Genomic DNA, 23,236 nt, shown 5'->3' on the forward strand with positions numbered 1-23,236 from the left:
TGCAAAAATCTACCTCCAAAGGAGATTGTCTTTTCTAGAGAACATGACTGCAAGCTCTCCTTACCTCATGCTCCGTGTATCCCAGCCTCGGACAGTGGTATCGTTGGCTGTGGCAATCTGGGTACAATTGTGGTGTGGACTCCATCTTCCTGAAGTAAATTTTAATTGTCCTTTCCCTTCTAAGGCTGTGGAACTAGAGAGCTAAAATAATGAAACAAAGCTGGCAATGTTTCTAAATGTAACACTAAAATGAAATTAGTTGCAATGAAGACAAAGCTACTCAATAGCCTATTGCTCCAAGTGCAACAGACTACCAAATCCAAAGATTGAAGAAAAAAAGCAGTAAAGAAACACAAATAAAAGCTAGAGCTGATTTCCCATCACTAATTTTTGAAAAGGCTTATGCAGTGCAATGTATGCCAAATTATTAGAAGTACTTTAATTTAGTTCTATAAATTAAAACTATTTTAGATCATTGTTGAAACAGTAGATCAACAATATGGGCACACTGCACAGATTTATAGCTGCCAAACACACATGTGCATTTAGCTTCATTAACAGTCCTACAAGATTTTTTTCCATGTCAAAATGCCGAATTTTATCTGCAGTAACAGAATTATGGTGTCAAAGATTCTTTTTGATAAATGTATAGAAGCTTTTTAAAATAAAGAAGTCAAGGCCCATGTGCCCATGTCACCACATACATGCCTGTTAAAATAACAGTAGATACTAGATTACAAATCTACAATCTGTGAGATAAAAAGGTTTCAGTTCCACAAACAGGCTTCTATATCCTGGAGCAGGCAGCTCTGCATCTCCACAGTTAATGAAAAGAAAGTCCAAAGTAATAAACTTTCTCTTTGAAGTTGCATAGTAAATTATCCCACAATTTCATGTGAACATGGGGGAAATCAAAGCTGCCAACACTGCAAATTACTTTTACTTCAAATCATTTACTGAAACCATTTAATACCTAAAGAGGGAGGGGAAAACCAAAATATTTGCATTTAATCAGGTATAAAATTTACACAAATTTCAAGCAGCTACACAAACAGCAGACTTATTTGGTCATCTTTCATATTTCAAAATGTTTTGTTATGAGGTATTTCACAAAAGCAGATTACCGCACTGGATCCTGATGGATCTTAATGCAACATCAATACTCTATTTAATAGTAGATTTCTCAGCACAAATATGATGCTTTGATGATGAAAAAGACTAAAACACAAACTCTTTACATTAACTTTAAGTGATATCAACAGAAAAATACGCTATCAATACTAAATTGCCTAAATACATTTGTATATTGTATAAATGTTCATGTATGTATTTTGCTAAATTTTTATTACTACAACTCTAAAAAGATCGTTATTTCTTTAGCATTACAATTAACAATCTAGAAATTACAACTAGAATTTTTTTTTTTTAAAGAACATGGCATTCCCAGCATGCAAGATCATATATTACTCATGTGTTACTGAATAATGTAACACTGTGGCCAAACCTACTCCTCTAACACTACTCCTCCTCCAGAACAAATACAGTCTGGAAACCTTTCTACAACTCGCAGGTTATTAATAGAAACATAAAACACCTCATAGGACACTGGACAATAAAATTCACTTTTTTTTTTTTTGGACAGACACTAGATTACAGGCTCAACAAAACATTCATAGCTTGTGTAGGTCATTTAAAAAATTAAAGTTTCTTTCGTAAGAAGATTTGCCCATTCAAAGTTTAGATTGGGGGGAAGGAAGCGAATGTTAACACTAAGAGAACCAACAAAGGGAGTGTATTTTCTCAGGTATTTAAAAAATCTATTCTTGAGATGGAAAGCATCATATATTCAAAATATGACTCAGGGGAGAGGGTCTTTGTCAGCAGTAGACATACTTTTTCCAGCATTCCAGACACACACACACACATACATATATATATATATACACACACACACACACACACACGCATATATATATGTGTCTTCTAATTTTAACTTTTATAATGTAAGCTACTATAAAAAGATCAAATTTTTCTTCTTTGCAGTTAAAAGTTTAGGGTTGAGGCCAGCACATACATACTGTGACATTTCTTAACAACATATGAAAAAAATCACCTATATTCTAGTTGGGCCAATGCATCCTTGCCTTCATATGCAATTCATAAGTAAATTAAATGACATATTTCCTTATACAGATGTCCAGCTATATACAGAGCCAAGTTCTTAATTGACTCAGTCTTGTTTTTATGTCATCTGTGAACCTGAAAGCAACTGCAAGGATTTAAAGGACAATTTGGAGATAAAGAAATTTTCATACATAAAAAGGATTTCTAATGTAACAGAAGGAAGTCTATAGGATTCCTTCCTAGACATGCAAGAAATAAAGGAAACAAAACTGGTAGCTTAGAATCACAAATGCAGGTTCAAAAACTCCTTAGCTGTAATTTTAATTCATACAGAATATATGGACAGGTAAGTAAGTGCTCTTTTTATCTTGAAAACTTTTCTCCACTTGTTTAAATGCAGCAAAGCTAAAAAATAAAAGCTTCCTACAAAAGGGAAGGAAAACATGACATAGGTGTATTCTAAACATTATTCTTGCATGAAGATTAGGATCTGTGCTGCCCAGGGGATGAAAACATGCAGGTGTGAGGGCCTCACTGGATACTTTAGGTAAACAATTCATAGGTTTACTTTAGGTAAACAATTCAAAATATTCAATACAAACAATTTGTATTTTATAAATACAAAATGGCACATACATTAAGGAAAAGGAAAGGAGTAGAGTAAGATTGAATGTCTACTTTTAGACAACAAAATTAGGAATTACTCTTGCAATGTACAAGATCACACTGATTTCAGAAAAGAAGTCTGGAGAAAATGAAATCTTGAACAGCGTAAAATGGTTACTGGAGTATGAATGAATTTTACACTATTCCTAAATGCTTAGCTGGAACAATGCCTAAATCTGGTGACACAAGAACAAAAATAGAAGGGCAGCATAATATTATACTATAGTTGCATAAAGCAACACTTGAAAATAAGAAAAAAAAACTTCTAAAAAAATTAAATAATGTAATATGATCAAAATAGAACTGCTTATGTTATCCTCAGTGAAGGAAGGGGTTTTACAAAAACAAAGTACCAAATTATGAAAAAAATCCGTCCTAGGATATCCTAGATCTAGGACTGATTTCTGTGTATTCAAATCAAAGTATCAATGACTCCAACTTATTTTTGTCAAAATATCAAAGACTGAAGTTGATTTTCCTGCTTCAGAATTTGATTACATAAGGTCTGACTTGGAAAGAGGAAAGGACAGGCACTATCCTTCAAAAAAAAAAAAAAAACACCCAACACCCAATATATATGAAATGTTAAAGGGTACAGAAATTATCTAGGAATACCACAAGCAGCATGGAGAGTGAACCAACTGTTCATGCTCTCTTCCAAGAAAAGAGCTATTTGACCAAGGAGAGAACAGGAAAATACTTAGAAGAAAGATATATTAAGGGCTATACTAAGTAGACAAAGCCAAGCAGACTATTTTGAGATTGACATTAAAAGGCATGAGTGTTTTTCTGACTTGTTATTGACAAAAACAGAAAGGTTGATGAGGATTGTAAATTAAGTTCAATTCCTCCAACTGCAGGAAACCATACCACGTAGTCCTTTTATAACTGTTCTTGACTCCCAAATCATCTTAAAACTATCTGCCTTTTCAAATTGTCTAATCATATTGGCAGCTCATAGCTATTCTCAGAATAGCTAAGTAACAGAATTCACATATTTTTAAGTGCTGAGTTACAGTAGAAGAGAGTTTGCATTACAATAAGAAAATATTTTTATTCCTTAAACATATTTTCTGCTTTATACTATAAAAATTAAACTAAACGTCAAGTTCATCCTCTGAAATATATTGTGATTCTTATATGCTGATGATGCATTCCAAATTCTGCCAACAATAATTTCAATTATTTCATTCCTACTTCTATCATTAAGGAGACCATTAAATACAAATGACTCCAACCCTATGAGTTGGTTTCTATTCTCATTCTGATCCAGTAATTTCCCTTTTATTTTTCTTATGATAGATTAACTATAGGAGGGCAGTAAACTATGTTTATTCTAGTTGCAGTAATAAGGGGGCATTAAAAAATTCACTAAATTCCACAAGGTATTTCCTGCCTTGAGAAATAGCAGCTATCTTGCCAAAAAAGCATCTCACGCTTATTCCTAATATTATCTCCATTTGGATACATTACTTTTATCCAGATACCCTGTGAAATCTTCCCCAAAATATATTCTGCCTTGCCTGGAATGCCACTGCTTGATATTATCTGTTGTTCTGAACCAAGACCACATGAATGCTGCTAAATAATCCAGACAGGACAAGAAATCTAAAAGGAATATAATTATAACAGTTTGAATTAAAATGATCAAAACCACACCTCTATTTGCCCTCTGTGAAAACATATGAAAACCAGAAAAATATCTAGATTTTAATATCTCTATTTCATTTTGTTCCACTCATCTGCCATGCCAAACATATTGCATTTACCCAAGGAAGAGTTCTAGCAATTTGTTGACATGTGACCTCAAATCTGTACACAGAAATATTAACTGTCGTCTCCTCAGCAGATTCTATCCACACCTTGTGCATTGTCTGGGCTTCTCTTGGGTCCAGTTAATGATTATAAATGGCAAAGAATAGCTAATTTCATTGCAAAAGGTAATGATGCAGTGAGCATAAGATTAGTTTCACCCCAGAAGGTAATGTCCTCAAAACAATAATAAAGGGAGTGATCAAAAGGACAGGAGAAGCTTGTCTTAATGTAAATACAGGCAAATTGAACACTGTAAGGCAGAAGCAACTTACCAAAAAACAGTGAAACAAAAATAAAAAACAAAACCCCAAACCAAAACAAAAACCCCAAACAAACCCACTGAACTATACAGTAAATTACAGTTAGCAAATGTTTCTTATCCCAGGCTGACTAGATAATTCAGAGAATGAACACACCAATAATTTTATTACCAAGAAGCTCTGAATCTACTGGGAACTGTAAAATTCTTCAGGCTAATTTTAATGAAACAATGAGACTTGTAAATCACAGGCAGATACATAAAAGGAACCAAATAAGACTGAAGTTTTGGTAACTGTAGAGAAGCAGAAATTTTGGCCGATACAAAATTTTAAAGACACAGATATTTTCAGTTTTCCATCTATATTATACCTGAATTTTAGACAAACTTTCATAAATATGAAAGGTCCATAAAGACTACCATTTGGTTTACCTCTTGCTATTAACATGGCCTATAATGTGTACCTATGCAAAAAAAAGGGAAGCAATTGAAAATGTTGTGAAGACAGGAAGACCAGTGATGCACCAGTGTAGTAAATACCTCCTTACCTCTATTACCTCATACAGATACATTGGACTTGATCTTACTTTTAGTTAACGATGATCATATTATTCAATCTGAACACCATTGTGTATTTTTTACAAAAGAGAAAACAATTCAAACACACTGACATTTCTATTATTTTAATCTCAGGCTCTTGATTTAATCAGTTATAACAACACATATACACATGTAGAAGGCACAGGGACCTGTGTCACAGTCCCTTGACTGGACACTCAGAGAAACACCAGAAGCAGAGGATCGAGAAGGAGGACCCCAGACTTTTGCTGCATAGACTGGGAGGGTATCACACCCCAGAATTTTCTTTATTCAGAGTCCCTCATGAGAAGCACCAGCCCAGATTGTTGTGTTGCTGTTGCACCATAATTAAATTACTTAAGGGATGGAGAGGACTGAGACACTGCTATGGGAAACCTGGTATGTGTGAGGGTGGGGCATGCAGGGAGGCAGCAGGGGACCTTGTCAGCCACTGGAGCTGCCCAAAGTCTCTGCCCACGCGAGTGTGACTGCCAGAGCAATGTCTGGATGTCAGACAGGGACATTTCCTCAATACCAGCTATGTCCTGCTTAGCCATTGCCTGCTTCAAACAAAGCATGTTAGGTGATATGACATCAGGTGGCTAAGAGATTCCAAATATGGACAACCTTTCATCTTAATGAACAAAAAAGACAACTTTTCTTGTCATTTACATAACCTCTGTGTATCTGCATATAAAGGAAATATTGTGGGTTTTTTGGTTGTTTTGTTTGTTTATTTTAATTTGCCTTAGCATGCCTCTTTTTTATTTGGCAAGACCTGATTCCTTTGCTTTAGGCTGTTCTTCTATATCTGTTTTCCAGGCAAAAAAAAAAAAAAGCTCTTTTTATTACTATCTCAAGAAAGCCTCTCTTTACATTCTGATCAAAAACCATTAAAATACAAATCATGTGCTTTTTAGAATTATGATCTATTATGCATACAGCAATCCCCTATAAACAGGATATTCACAGAATATCAAAAGCTGTTTCACCAACAACTCATTAGCCTGCAAACATTCCTTGTCCATGGTGATAACCAAATGGAAAATATATTTACTACTTACCTCTACTAATGTTATCTGTTTTATAACCAACCTGTTCTCAGATTTCTCTCACATCCTAAATACTACAGCAGCAAAAGCTGGGGTAGAGTGTTGATTTATGGAGGAGGGTTTGACACTTTTTTTTTTTAAAGAGAAAGCCAACTGTGTAACAAAATATTGCTAGTCTTTCTTTATTGCTCTTTGTAACTGTCAGCCCTTCATATTTTTTGCAAATATAAAATTGCTACAAAATAAAAGTTATTATTTTTCAGCCATATATATTGGAAGTAAACGGGGAGTTAATCTTCGAAGATTTCAGAAATGCGCCACAGTCACTTCTAGTCCTGAAAAAGCCTATGATACTGGACTTCAGTATTGTCTTAATTTTCATTACTAGCAAGTCTAGCACAGGCCTCTTAAAGATATGCTTATGCTTTTGTCTGTCTTGTTCAGCTGGATTCCAGGTAGCTCAGGAATCTACAGACATGTTTAAGACAAATCTGTTGCATACAAAAATTCAACATTCAAAAATTGCAAGAATTCCAGTCATGTCAGAAGTGATTCACTGGGCTCAAGATTTTGATGCATGGAGATATGTTTTTTGATAGTCCAGTTTCAGTGAACTTTCTCTATCAAAATTCACTTTAAAAGCAGTGTATGTCTTGGTATTGAAGTAATTATCATCTAAGAACAACTCAAAATTGCTGGAGCAGAAGACTGATTATGCTAAACAGTTATTCTCAGATAAAAATTTTAATCACAAATAATTCTTGTTTACAGTGCAATCACATGAGATACTAGGTTATTTTAGATAGAAATATAGAGGATCGATCAGTCAAATTCAATATCAAGCCTCCTGAGAGCCTGATCACAAAATCTGAATAACATTCTTAACTTCTGCAAACAAAGGTTTTTAACAAAGATTTTTAAACGCTCCTATCTGAAGATGTCAATCAAGGGTTGCTATATCTGCTTCATTGGGTAAAGCAGTTTCTTTGGTATAGAATTTCACATTTGCTTTTATTATTTTCCTTTAATAAAAAATATAAACATATAACAAATGTCACAAGTCAAATTCCCTTAATTCCTTTATCACTTACTTTGCCTTCTAGAGTCCTTTTGTGCCATCAACATCTGATGTAGTCCAACAATATTTTAGAAGTACCAATTAAAAAAATATTCTACGTAAGTAATGCTACTTGAAATAGTGACAGGATCTGCAAGCTGAATGTTGCTTTGTGGATAAAACTACTGATTCCCCAAATCATGCTGAAATTACAAAATCCAGTACCATCTATTCTTTTCCAAAATTACACAGATCATAATTCTAGCAATGGAAGGAAAAGAAAATGGAAATCATATCTGCACAAATATTTGTGTGACAGAGTGGGAGTTTAGTTTTGAGAAAAGAAATAGTATAAGGAAGACACAACATACAAAATTCCAGTAAATAATTCCCAAGCAATATAAAATGTGGAATAAAAACCCCATAAAAATTGGCAATCATGACAAGATTTCTACAGAGAAACTGATAATACACCAGACAGCATCCCAGTGGAAATCATAGAATGGTTTGGGTTTAAAGGGGCCTTAAAGATCATTTAATACCAATCCCCTGCCACGGGAGAGAGGTTAGGATTAAGAAAAACTCAGAGAGTTATGAGAAAATGGTCAAACAGTGAAGATACTAATTAACATTCAAAAATATTTCAGCAAGTGAGGACAGAGATGCACAAGGAATGAAAGTAGGAGAAAGGGAAAATGCTAAGTTGCCTAGCAATCTCAGTACTTCAAGGAAACACGAGGACTCATAGCATGGAAGCAGTACGAACCCCAAAGTAGTTTTTCAATATTGCAGAAAGGTTTGTGTATTGTGCAGACATTAGGAAAGAAATACTGACTAATGCAGGTGCAATGCAAATCCAGGGGATACAATGCCACAGACAAGCTCCTGGAGGTAAGCTGTCAGAAACTCTCAACATCAATTTGATAAAAACAAACACTAATTTGAAGCTTTGGAAGACAACATAACACCTTTTGAAGTTGCAGATGAAAAAAAGAGCTGAAGTTTCTCATCTAGAGAAGGAACCCAAAGGGCTTATTTATAAGCATAGAGTATTAAAATATATATTATATTATATTAATTATATTATATTATATTAAATTATATTATATTATATTATTTGTCATCTATTTGTATGCAGTGAGGTGGTATAAACAGGGAAGAGTTTATGGACACAGTGTCTTGACTAAATTGAAAAAACTTATTCTGCAGCATCCAGAAAAAAATTAACCCTGACCTGAAGAGTTAAAAATGACAACAGATCAAGTGAATAGTAATGTCCCTGACATAAGGAGTATACACTTAGAAGCTCAGACACTGATCTAAATGACTATACAGAATGATTCAAAGTTTTCCATATACATTTTATGACATAGCATAATCAGACAGAAATCTATGCCAATGACACTTTTTTATATATGTTCCTAAGACATTTTTAACAATAATCTGAATTAACTGTATATTACTAAATTAAACTAACATTGAAAATTCAAAGCATTACATAGCAAATAGAGAAACTTATATTATGCTTACACAATCAAGAGTTGTAAATTTAATAAAGGGCTGCATGGCATTAACCAACATGAGTTACTACACCACTATCTGAATTCAGTAACCTTTGGCTTTACTGATTATTGGTTTTTCCACTCGTAGACGTTCACCAAATCAGCACTACTTTATTCTAGATTACTCACTATAAAAGCAGTAGGACAGTAAGGGGAACTCTAGAACAAAGAAAACATTTACCCACTAGCAACAGATACTAAAATACTACTCTTAAACACTCTTATTTAAGACGGTGGTAGAATATTCATTTCTTCCACCTACATTAGGCAACAAGATACTTCTGAAGGAATAATTAAAAGATTAGCAAAAGATAGCAAATTCTAGGCTAAGGAATGTTGATGTTTGGACTATATTCAAGTATAGCATCTTTTGTTAAAAGAAAATTTCTTACCACAGCTTTGGCTGAACTTTCCTGCAAATCCCACAATAATATGTTGTTATCAGCCAGTGAAATAATCTTTTTACCATCTCCCATCGGCTCCCACATAACACTGTAAAACAGAAACAGATAAACAAAATAAATAACAAAATAACCCAACATTAAAATCCATGAATTGAAGCAGAAGGCCATTTTAATTCTGTGGATCTAATCCATATCAAAATATGTTAAACCATATTCCTTCTGTTTCTTTTAGATGAAATCCATCAAACATTTTAAGTCAAAAATCTGCCATTAACTAGCAATTTGTAGCAGTCATTCTGCATACACAGAAATACAACCAGAGTTCTTGATGTACACTAATTTTAGAAGGCTTTAGTCTGAAACCTCAGGGTTGTTCATATAGAGTGTTACACATCCTTTCTGAAGGTGCACCAAAAATCATAAGCCTTAGTTTTGATTCAACTCTGCAACTGCCATCATGACTTAATCAGCATATACTTTTAACCTGTGATTCACTTCATGCTATGCAGGAAGGAATGCAAGAAATCAGTCCTCCTCTCTTATTCTATCTATGAAAAGCAGCATATTTCAGCCAGTCAGTATGGGTAGTTCACACCCTAACTACATTCACTCTAGCCCTAATAAACTTGCAGAAGGTAACAGTAGGATTGAAAGAATACTCTCATTTTACGAGAATCAGCTTCTATTTTTGTAATTTTGTAACACTTTTGTAACCAAGTTTTGCAACCTCCCAATAATCTGAAGAGTAACAATATACCTGAAGGTAGAGATCACAATTTTAGTATCAATAGGTTAATGGAGAAACTTCTTTTCATTTTAAGACTGAACCTTCAGCTATCTAAAAGCATTTGAGATGCTGTTTTCATCTTCAGAGCCTTGTTGAAGTCCCACTGCTTCAAGTTTATCAGAAGTGCATGACTAGACACAAGTTTTCTAGTCATGAACTTCTCACAAGTTTCTTACTTCTCGTGGACTAATCACAAGTTTGTTTTGCTTTTTGTGTGAACCAATTCAGTAACTGGATGGTTGGAGACTGAATTTTTCTAATTTATGGTTTAAACATCTTCAGTAAAGACTTTTGCCTATTACAGCAAAACTGTATAAAAGCTGCAGAGAAAACCACTCAAACCCTGAATGGGGCCTTGGGCTTCACGTTGATGGAGATAAGATAAAGTGACTCAGGCCTGGGCTGGGGAAGAACTCATTTCCAGAAGGATCAAGCTTAGCACCTTCAGGGACAAGACCACAGCCCAGGGCTGCCAGCTACCAGGCTCACACAGACCTTCACACCAAAGGGTGGGGGAAAGAGGCTCTGGGTGTATGGTGAACAAAACTTTGGTGAGAGGCATTGAATGCCCATCCTCTGCTGTGCAGAGCTCAGCTGTGGGGTCCCTTCACCCTGGGAAAGGTGAAGGGGGTGTCATGGTCCCCCAAAAGGCTCCCCATACCCTGCAGCAGAGCACTGCAACATGATGCAACAGACCCACAGTGTTGCAAGGGACAACATCAAACTTGCCCTCCCCAGGGGAGACACATGGGCGTTCCACCTCAATAATATAAACATTTTTTAATCCATTGCATGCCATTGCTTTGTGGTGGTAGTGGGTAGTGGAGGACCCCCGCCACCAAGAAGCCAGATGGAGGGGAGCCATGCAATGTCACTGGGACCCTCAGAAGGCTGATCTTTCTACCTCACCCCCATTACTCTCTGCCTCCCACCCCCTGCACATCTCTTTTTCTATTTCTTTCTTTTCTTTCTTTTATCTTTCTTTCTATTTAACTTGTTTTATCTTTGCCTCTTTTACTATTAAATAAAATACATCAAGTGTTTTGGCACCAACATCTAACCTGGTTTAATCAAGTTTGAAGGTATATTTCAAACCTTTCTGGGTTTGATCAATTTTATCCATAAAGATTTAGTTTTTCTTGCTCTTCTGTGTTAATTTGGATTGTAACAGAGGAAATAGATGAAAGAAGGTTGCACAAATAGATGCAGCCTTGGGTAACTAAGCCTAACATTAGGCAGCCACTAGCAACCTTCCTAACCTTGCACTACACACTATGCATGCTTCTATTTTATCCCAGATTTTGCTTTACTCCTATATTTCTAAAACACTGGGTATAATCTGGCTGACACTGGATATGATCTGGCTGATCAGATGAAATTCCATCACTCGAAGTTCCCCAAGTGATGGAACTTCATGTGATCTTCATCTTATGCTATAAAACATAAGGAAAAGAAAATAGGAAGTTGCAGGTAAGAGAAAGAAGTGACAAAGTATCTTTTTTCATGCCATTAATACAACAAAACTCAGTTATTCTCAGCTGATACCTTCCTCTCCAATTACTCTTGCTCCTTGTGTAAACAGTCTCATCAGTTTTTATTTTGCACTTTTAGTAAAACAAGCATCAGATACACAAGGCAGATGACTACACCTGTTTGCTGTTTTGCAAAGAAAAGTCTGGAACTATAACTGAAAGGGTGCATTGGCTGACTCCTTACCCACTGAACTTTTCTGTAAGGCAATGCCACAGAATAAAGAAAGGACTAACTTCTGCACCTATATTCTGCTGGAAGCATGACCAGCATCCCTTATTGTGTTGTCAATCCATGAAAATTACCTACCTATAAAAGCCTATTTGTAGTGAGTTTTCTTGTATTAGGACAAAATCACTACATTTAGTACATTAAGCTACAATCACGTTTTTAAATTTGTTTTACCAAGAACATGGTACTAGAACAATTCTATGATTTATTTTAAATTTGGCTGTTTTGTCTGTAGTATTGCCAATCTTATTCAACAATACACACTTTTGAAAAGTATGGTACAACTTGGAAAAAACTTAGAAGCAATTGAAAACGAGTGTTAATAATAAAAATGACGTGTAGTTTCAATTACATGCTCAACTACATTTTGCCTGTAACAGTATTAAGAAACCAACTGGCACTGCCATGTGTATTTCAGAATTTCATGTAGTTGTACTGCACAGATACATCAATTCAATCCTTCAAATAGATGAAAATATCTTATGAAAACATATAACAGGATAAAGAAAATTAACACACTATAACCTGCATGTGATCACAACTAACCTTCCACAACCTGGTTTTCCAATGTGAAATTGAAAGCTATCAGGATGGCTGAACAGATAACTAAGAAATCTTCAAATTGATTCTGACCATATTTAAGTCCATTATTTACTTACATATTGCTGAAAATATAAATGGTATTTGGTTGTATATCTACATATTGATCTATGTAGATATATTTTTAATTACAATGAAATCTGGTTTGACCACTTAACCACCCTTTAAGAGTCCTTTTAGCCAGAGATCAGTATTTTTTATGCCTGTTGATATATCTGCACCTTTCCTACATGAATCACTCAATTTTTAGTTGCAAAAGCTAGATTGAAAACAATTGCTTTGATGTTTTCAAAGGTAGAAGAAATTCCACATCTTTAAGCATCACTGAACTTCAAGGTAAAAGAACTTTTCCAGCTGAATAGAGTGTACTAATTAAAGCCAATTCTAACTGAGCTGACATACCTTGCAATAAAAGGCCTCTCCAACATTCACTCGATCCTTGTGGGATGCCCATTTTACCTCTATTTAATTTTTCATTTATGGGTGTTGTTCTGGTGATCATTCATTCAGATTTTCTAATCTTAAGTAGAGGCTACTCAAATCACTCTTTGTAATATGTTCAGCTATGTTCTGTACTCATGACTGAATGTCAAACATGAAATACTATGGAGAACAGGTGGGCAGGAATTATTGGTGAGTGAAAAGAAAAAGTTACTTCTGAAGCAAGATACAAATTTTAGAGAAACTGAAGTTTTCATTTAGAACAGTTTTCAGCATAGCAGAAATGGTGATAATGTCTACAAAGGAAAACAAATAAACCAGGCAAGTACCATTTTCCTCAGTGTGCCAAAAGTTGCTGATGCTTACAGTTTTCAGAAATGGACAAGAGAGTCATCAAATTCACAGTTGCTACTCAGAAACTGAGTGGCAACTTCACGGTTGCTCTTTAAATACTCTATAAACAGAAGACAAGCAATTATATATGTTGTATTTTACGCTATTTTGTTGTATGATTCAGGATGCTTCAATTAAGTTTGCAGCTACTAGTTTTAAGTATAAAAAATAAAATTAAATCCTACAGAGAACATTACCTTAGCAGAAAATAAGAGTATTTAATATAGTCACTCAAATGCACACATGAAAGGACCCATTATCTTCTCCTATACAGAAAAGATAGTTATCACCTTTATCAATAAATGTACAGAACTTTTACAAATGAACAATTCAAAGTCCTCCATTATAGACTGAGGAAGAAAAAAAGCAATATAGAAACACTTTCATTGACATGAACTGCAGTTAAGCCACAAGTGTCAGACACAGCATGCATTAACTACTGCTTAACTGCAATTACAGAAGTGGCAACTACCTTTCTATAACTGGAAAAATTTTGCTAGACTGAAAACTCATGCATTGAAAAATGGAAAATATACCCATACATTTGGTAACTCAGCAGACCATCCTGCAGCTTCCACGTAGCCCACCAGAAAAATTCACACATTAAGAACATAAATATTGTTCCTTCTTTGCACTACGATTCCAATTTAAAGATCACTCTTGCTTATCAGATAATCAGGACATTAATTCTACGAGACAGGAGATCAGACCAAAACCAGCCTGGAACTCACGATCTTGTTACCCACCCGAGTGCTCTGCAAAACAGCCACATTTCTGAATGCAATCAGTTCTGGCTATTTTATAGTGTACTGAAGTCTGCTGCAGGGATCACAAGTTACAGTTCATCTCAAAATTCTCAGACATTGAGATTTAATTCAGAGTCCAATTCAAGATGCATTAAAATGAGAACCAGAGCTTCCCAAAAAAATCTAGACAGTAAGGTGAACATTTTAGCTAAAAAGCTGCTGAGCAATGAGAATTAAGACATGAAGGGTTATTTTGGACAAGAATCCCAAAGATAACTGGGCTTTATTGTGACTCTTGCATTAATATTACATTCAGAAAAATTAAACTGCTTTACAAACAAATAAAAAAGCATCCAAACAAGGAGATGCCACAGAAAAATTACTCTCTTTTGAATTTTTTTTCATTAAATTACCATTGTGTAGGTCTCTACAACACACTATGCATGGAGTAGCTGCTGCCACAGACACTATTTTTATTCTGTTGCTTGAACAGGGCTTTAAAAAAAACCCAAAATTAATATTATGGATATTCGACAGGTCAGGAAAGAAACATGCAACTGGCTTGTCTGTAGACCAAGTAAGGTGGTAGGCCTAAGCAAAACATTTTCATAGTATCAGTGTCTGTCAGAAAAGCACACAGTTTTGTAAAACTCTTGCCCAGCCTCTGGAGGCTTTAGAATGACAAAATTTTTTTTCCATGTACTAAGGCAAAAATTAAGGGCCGAAAAAAATATATTTGCAAAACAGCTGGAGTGATCAAAAACAATCTCTGCAGACTTACTTTAAAGAAAACAAATATCTACTTTTGAGAGGGACAATTTGACTATTTTCATAAGGGACTTTTCAAAGATGGAAATATGGATATAGCATATCCATACTAATTTATGCTGTTTGCAGCAAACTGCGTGGTTGGTCATGGGAATAATACCTAACAAAGCAGAATATTTCTCCAGTGATTTAAAACATGTGCCTAAGATGATCTAGGTTGCCTAGATCTGCATTGATAGTTGAAGAAAATCACCACTCCTTCTGTTCAGAAGAACCAAATGCTAAAGTTTACACAGACCTAGCATAGATGTGCCCTCTAACACCTCTAATCCAGAAACTGTTAATTCTGGGGGAATTTGAGGTGAAGAGACTGCAAAAAGTAGCTGGGACTGTAACTAATGTGGTCTCCCTAACTTACCTCTCCATCACCATTGCCCGAGCCTGAACACTGGGATGGATGGAGTGTGGGAGGCTGCAGGGCACCCCTTCAGGTCTCACAGACATTTTACCAAATAGATACACTTAATCACAAATGTACAAGGGTCAATTTTTTCATCCAATAAACATCCAAGAGACATTTCAAAACCCTGAATTTTTAACTACTATGTACGCAAGTGCCAGCAGCAACATTGCTACATCTATAGTCATCCCAGAATATTGTGCTGGAAAGAATTCTACTCTAAAGGATAAATATTTTAAATAATAAATACTTAATGGGGTGTTGGAGAGCAAACTGGAGTCTGATACCAAGAAAACAGGGGCACCTGTTCAGTTAGTTCCTCATGAACATTTAAATTTTTCCTGCATAACTGATTTTTTCACAGTTCTGCAACACTGTTTTTCTTTAAATTCCCCACTAACATTTTAAGCAATTCAGTAAGACTGAACATAAAACTATTATCATAAACAGAATATTAGTAGAATAAACAGAAGTATCTATCTCACTGGCAAAATCAGTTGAGGCAGACTTCAACCTCAATTTTTTAGTGGTATGAATAGCTTAAGTGACATTACAAAGAGGAAGAAAACCCCTTTTAAAAATAGCTCGATTTTCTTTCAGTGGGGAAAAATCTCAAGTAATTTAGCTGTAAAACTGGGGAATGTAACAGCACGGTGAGAACAGAAACTAAACTATGTTCAAGTTGGGACAGAAAAGTGAAATAGTACTCTTCAACCCCTTTTTTTGTTTTTAGTTGTAGAGTAACACAATTTCTGCACTATTTTCTGTATCATGATTTATAAATTCAAACTAAACACAAACAACTGCAAAAACCTCATAAAAACTAATTTTCATTCAAGCACATGGAATCTGTTTAACTTATTAGAAGTTATAATTTAACTGAATACATATAGTAAGTTCACAAAACTAAATAAATATTTTTCCCTTTAGTGCTTCAGTGTCAGATTTTAGCTTGACTAAGTTTCCCTCCACTTTACATAAGTAGAGTCAAATAAATTCTGATTAAAATCTAACATAATAAACAGGGCATATAATACAAAGTTATATTATTTCAGTAGCCAATTAATGAATCACATTCCCTAGAAAAAGTGATTACGTTGAAGAGTTTAAAGTTTTAAAATTGCACAATACTAACCACTCAAAATTACCACAAACATTCAAGGGAATGAAAATGAGAAAATGAGTGTTCAAAATTCCTCTGCTGGTTCTAGACATACTTTAAATGTAAGAGAATGTAAGAAAGACAGCTAATAGTTGAACACTGAACATTTGTATTTATATATAATAAATTATTTTATTTACAATAAACACAAATCAAAGATTCAAGAGACCTAAATCCTGTTAAGAATTCAAGATCACACGGAATTATGAAGAGAGCAGAGATATAAATACAGTTTAAACTTTTACCAATTTAGAAAGGATCAAATATAAAGGACATTATCAGTATTGATAAGCTGTTAAGATACATTCCCAGTGAAAGTTGTCACTTACTAAGTTAGTTCAAAAAATTGTCTCTATACTTACTGTAATATCAGAAGTGGCTGATGGAATATATGGAATGAACCAAGTGTGGAAGAATTACTCTTAAATGCTAACAATTTCAGATAGCTCTGAAATTTTGTGAATCATGTGAAGATACAATTAATATCTGCTGGGCAGCTGTCAAAACCCAGCCCCCCTCACTCCCCCACCCAAAAATGCAGAGTTCAGTTTATACACCAGAATATGCAACTGACAGTCCTAACACTCTCAAAAAGCTTTTATACAAATACCAGAGGGAGCTCTGTCCTCACAATTGTATTTCTGGTAGTGGGACATATGAAGTGTTAAAATAAGATAAGGTTAAAAAACTTACAATTGCATTTATTACATATCTTTGCTATAAAACCTATCTAACAGTTACTGTTCCATATATTCAAGACCATACGATCCTTCTAAAAGTATTGTTACTTTCAGGTTTATATTCATTAGGTACAGATTATTAAATTATTTTTGACTATTTTTTTTAAATTAAACCCTAAGGTAGAACTTTTACACATATATCCTGAAGCCTACAGAGAGATACTATAGAAGAAGGAACATTACTATCATCATGACAGGAAAGAGAAGTGATACCTGAATAACACATGAAAGTGATACAGCTATTAAAAACACCATTTTCACTTTTGAGTTTCATATTCTCTTACTTCTTGGTGTTTTTACTTGAAAATGTTTTGGGATGGTTTGTTTTTTGTGACCTTTTGGGGCTTTTTAAATAAATTTAAAGGCCAAAAAAAGTGAGTAAAACACTACTGCATTTCTGTCATCTGTCTTCAGGGCATCAATTATGAGTGAGCCTAACTTCGATCAGGTGACTGTGTGCATCAATTGAATGAGCATGATGAGGCAATAAAATGTTATATATTAAATCTCTACTGAAGTTGAAAGGACTGTAAGAGCGAATTTTGTACTTGTGTAAAAAGGCAACCTTAATGAGGTTGATTTGTACTGTGTATGGCCAAGGAAGAGATGGTACTTCTCTGTACTCTATTTGGAGACCTTCACTGAAATGCCAAATAAAATCTAAGTATTTCAAATCTGTGGGAATAGCTCATTTATAACAGCTTTCTTCTTTGTGAATTCAAAGTTCTAATTTAATATTTTAGTGATAAACATCCTGGAGTTCTTGAAACATCTGCGACTCTAAAGAATTTATAATTTCTCTTCCTCTCTACATTCTCTTAGATATGTTAATATTTGCATGTTCATATCTAGGATTGATTGAGTGGGATACACAAAAAAAAAAAAAAAAAAAATCATCAACCTGAGCTAGTAGAGCAGCCTAATGAAGAAATCTATCATTATTACTAACATATTCATCCCTTTCAAACAAATTTTTAGCAGCTGTTTTCTATATAAAAAATGAATTCTTTTTTTCTCACCTTTCAGGCTTCTCAGAATTGAGCCTCCACTTATATTGTCTCTGTAACCTCCATTCATTTTCCCTTTACAGTCGTATTTCACTGTTCATCTAACAGTTTCCCCTTATTTATTTTCATTTTATTCCACATGTACTCCATAGATCACAATTCAACTTACTTCAATTTTTCCCCTCTCTTTTGAAATACATACCTTAGTACTGAACAGGATCTACCCTATTTTATATCTGCCTATTTTATATCTTTGGGAAGCAAAAAGTAGGATGCTAAGCGTTGAGAGGCAAGCCTGCTTCCAGCAGATTCAAGAGAAACTCCCTGCTGTGTTATGAATTCAAGATCTCACAGATTATACTTTCTCTTATGGCCTGAAGTATCTTCTTTCTCCAAGGACTATCCTGTCAAGTCTACTACCAAAAAAGTCTGCAGCAAAACAGAGAGAAGTAGAACAGGAGGTTACTGTTCTAAATACTAAAATACAAGTCTTCAGGGGTTTAACAGACAAGAGTTCTGGGGATTCCTCCAAGATGCACCCAGAGGAATAATCAAAATCTCATTAACTGCTGTCCCGTTTCCTTGGCCTCTCCTGTGTACTAGACAGTACTTTGGACAGTACCGCTTCTTGTAAGATATCCAGTGGCTAATTCCTTTAGTTGAATCTTACAACATTGTATAGATCAACATGCTTACTGTTATACAGGTTTAACTCTGTATGAATATATATACTTACCTACAGAAGGAATTTATTGAAGAGACTTTTTTTTTCTTTTTAAACACATGAATTTCTGTGTGTATCTGGGGTTTTCCACACTGAAAGTAATTCACCCAGTATTTTTGCATTTGAAATCCATCCATTTTGGCTTACATGAGAAACAACAGGCAGAGGATAGAAAAATCTTAGGCCAGAATCAAACACAACAACTAACAGGCCTACTTATTGGCCTAATTTAAGCATCTGTTTAATTTTCTCTTTATGCCATACAAGAGCTGGAGTAAAAATGCTGATGAGTCCCAAATACAAAGCTTGGAGTCAGTAAACAATCTCAGGAACTAAAAATGAAAGGTTATGCTTAATTTTTAAACACAGTAACTCATGCAATCCAGATAAAATGGAACTGTAGAAAAGCAAATTTCTTTTTCACTTGTCTGTATTGTCCTGGATATTAGATTTTTGCCAAATATTTTCTCAAGACTAGAAAATTATTTCAATAAATCTTGTGCAGGCAGAGCACCGTGTTCAGTCACACACCAGCAATGTTTATGATTTTAGTCACAATTGATTGAAAACCCTCTTTTGGTCTTGGTTCACAAAGGTGAATTGGTATTAAACATGTCTCTGTTGGTTTTTAGTAAGAAATTTCAGAGAAATTGGAGCACAGAATTCCATAAAGGAGATGAGATAAAGGTAAAAAAATGCAGAATCAGATCTTAACATCAGTACAGAGTTGAACAAAACCAATACCTGACACACGAAACCTGGAAAAAACTTCTCCGTTTGTGTTTCTTAGTGCATGATACTAGAAACAAAATCGATGAGGCAAATTCCAGCTACCAGACTTACCTTGAAAAAAGCATGATAAGGAAGGAAGTAGAGCAGGGTAAACATGAGCAACACTACAAGCAAATAAAGTCCTGAGGAGGGTGGTAGATGCTAGAATACATAACCAGCTGCATGTTCAAGATAGTTTTGCTTCTTTCCCCGATTTACCATCAAAACTCTATTACTTATCATCTGCAACCAGATCCATCATGAAGCGTCTGTGCAATGGATACCAAGACACACAAAAAATATCTTCCTACAAGCTGCTATCTGGAGACACTATCACAAAGGTTGACATCAAAATTACACACTGCACCTCTAGACTGTACTGGCAACTCTGCCCACTTTTCCAGGCCCAGCATATAAAGATATGAGAGAATCCCAGTTTTTTATTTAATATGTTTTAGCATGCATTCTGACTAATAATAGTCAAAATTAACTTAAAAATTGAAGCCTGTATTCAATCATTCACAGCTGCATTCACACTGCTCTATGGCATGCTGTAGATTAAGCAACCCCCTTAAAGTGCATGTGGTCACACTAAACTTGGGTCCAGCATTCAACCTGCAGTTTTCTAGGCAAAACATAAAGGGTATGTATGCTCTAATAGCAAGGCAAATAACAGATCCTTCTTAGTGCAGGTATATGGTGCTAGACCACCACTGGTCTCATAGTGGTTGTGTACTCCAGACACTGGTCTTACATTGTGGTTTGAGAAGTCTTTACACTTTGCATTGAGGAAAATTGTTTTTCTGATTTCTGTTTGGTTCTAACAGCAGCTGAACTCTCAGTGTCTAATGGCTTCATGTTTTTTTCTAAGCACTTAAGTACTGTAATACAAAGAATATTTACCTTGTTATTTGTAGCCAACATACCACTCAGTGGGGTGTGGCCTTTATATGACACGTTTAGCACAAAAGGTGTAATTTGCTCATTTATGAGTTGTGTCTAATATGAAAGAGACAGGAATAGAAAAGTCTTTTCTCAAACAAGGTCCTCTAACTCAGCTGTGCTTGCCTGAAATGATGTGAGGAGTACTAATGCCAAGCATTCTGTTTACACCTTTTATCTCTCTGTAACACTGAACATTTTCAAATCTCTATGCATACATATATACACATGCACATAGGTAAAGGGCATTAAATAGCAGTAGATTATTTGTAAGCACTAAGTACTGAACAAAATCACATAGCAGATGACTGAAAACTGTGTATGAGCTTGTTATAGGCTGTTATTAGAGAAAAAAAATTCTGGGCATTCATATAATTCACATCCTAATAAAAAGCAGTGATATGCCTCCTATTCCTCCTTTAGTGATCTGGCTACCATACAAAGTTCTGGCATTCCACCATCAGATAGAAACTGATTATGGAAAATTGTAAGACAAAAGGCACAAAGCTTAAAAGAGTAAAATGAACAACAAAACCTCTCCGATTTAACTTGGAATATTAATTATCAAAAAGTGTCCACAATAAAAAGTGAAATAAAATAATAATACAATTACAAGGAGGAGTACTCAAACTATGTAGCAAAGAATTAAAGGATGATACTATGAAGAAATTTAACACTCAGAAAACCTGTATCTTAGAAAAAAGTCATCTATGCATTTTTGAATGTAGTCATATGTCCTATCTTTTCAAGACCTGCCTAATAAATAGTACCTTCAATTTACCCTTTTTCTTTGGTTAAAATTTAATCTGCAAGGCTCAAACTAGACATCTGTGGCTAGAAATGGATGCTCAAAACTTATTATATGTCCTGCATCTGGTCAGGAAGCAGTGGGAACATGTCATATACCCACATCCATAAAGCACCAAACTTACATTTGTCCATTGTGTATTTGCAACTTCCTCTTAAATAACAGAAAGGGAAATAAACCTCCGTAATAACCTCTGCTGTACTGCAGCTCTCCTTGTCTTGACTTATACAACAGATAAAGAGTAGTTACATAGGCACCATGTAACATAATGAATTCTTATCCTTATGAAACAATAAATTACTCACGCTTACGCTAAATCAGTTGAGTGAAGACTAAAAAAGAAAAACTTATGTGCAACATCAAATTTATATTCCAAAAGATTCAAATTCTAAGTATTATACCTTTGTGCAACAAAGACTTTAGATGGGGGCAGGTGGGGAAGAACACATTCAAACAGTACACAGGCTGTTACTCCATATGTGTTTGCAGGATTTTAATAAATGTTTTTAATCTATGAAACATCTGGGACTAAAAATTCAATTTATACTTTTTTTTTTAAGATGGAACACTTTTAAAGTGCATAGCATAGTTTCTACAATATAAATCTGCACAAAACTAACAGCATGGGTCTATCCTTTAGGCTTTTGCTACAAGTATAAAATATGCAGAATCCTACCAGGCCATATTGCCATGGGCTGTGTTGTCAAGGTGACAGAGTAGCTCCAGGGTTTGAGTGTTGCTTGATGAATCATCGGGGGATTCATGACTGCCTGATTCCAATTCCTTCGGCATCCTCCAAACAGCAGCACATGTCATGACTTTAGTGTCTGAAGCTAAGCAACAGAGAATAATGTCAACAGATCATTGTATGGGAGATGTATTTTGTACACACTGCACCAACATTTACACAAATCTATAAGCAATGCACATCTGCTGTTTGAAATATTTAAAAATATTATACCAAGATGAATTCAAAGAATGCAGAACGTGGCTACAGACACAGACCTCAAGTTAGCAGTCAAGTTGCTGCAAAACTCCTAATTGGCATGTATTTGACATGCGTCTCCCTGAACAAAAGCAAAATTAGGTGCTCATAAAAACTCTTTGGGATGTGTGTTTTCCAGGTTTCATTCCCCATACTGATGTTAATAAAAATTACAAGTTACATTGCTTGATTCCTTAACAGTAAAGATAGACATCATTTAAACACTTTTAACAGCTATCTTCAGTTTAATCCAGAGCATTATCTCATATCCTTTACTACCAATAACTGTTTATTGCAAAATTAGGTTTCCCAAGTACGTACGTGCCTCTAACCCCAGCAAACAAAAACAGCTCCCAAAAGACAAACTGAACTTATATACATATAGCAAAGTATTACAGTGTATGAAGAACAAGGCAACTGTAGATTGAGGAGAAAACACCATATGGCCCATGCACATATGGCATTGCCCATCACCCAGTATAGCAATTTGGAGCAGTGCAGAATGGGAGGAGACCAGAGCAGCAGTGCATATGTTCACTCTGCTCCAGCCCGTGGTCCAGGATTCACCGAGGATGAATGGGTCGGTGCAATCCACTCCAGCGGGAACAAAGGAACAGGCCACA

General features: G+C 35.0%; 1 protein-coding gene across 4 annotated transcripts in view; it reads right to left on the minus strand.

Moving 5' to 3' along the window:
* Positions 1 to 23,236, minus strand: part of EIPR1 (EARP complex and GARP complex interacting protein 1) — a 152,441-nt gene that overhangs the window by 94,633 nt on the left and 34,572 nt on the right. For all 4 annotated transcript variants that reach the window (XR_013339759.1, XM_077782413.1, XM_021551202.3 and 1 more), the window contains exons 4-6: positions 22,305 to 22,461; positions 9,507 to 9,606; positions 65 to 201 (exon numbers count right to left, since the gene is read on the minus strand). Coding sequence is in view for 3 of the 4 variants with exons in the window: in XM_077782413.1 (XP_077638539.1) it covers positions 65 to 201; positions 9,507 to 9,606; positions 22,305 to 22,461 (394 nt within the window). In the remaining variant the exon portion in view is untranslated. The remainder of the gene's footprint in view (positions 1 to 64; positions 202 to 9,506; positions 9,607 to 22,304; positions 22,462 to 23,236) is intronic.

The sequence above is a fragment of the Lonchura striata genome, chromosome 3 (genome assembly GCF_046129695.1).
Source record: "Lonchura striata isolate bLonStr1 chromosome 3, bLonStr1.mat, whole genome shotgun sequence".
NCBI classification, from domain to species: Eukaryota; Metazoa; Chordata; class Aves; order Passeriformes; family Estrildidae; genus Lonchura; species Lonchura striata.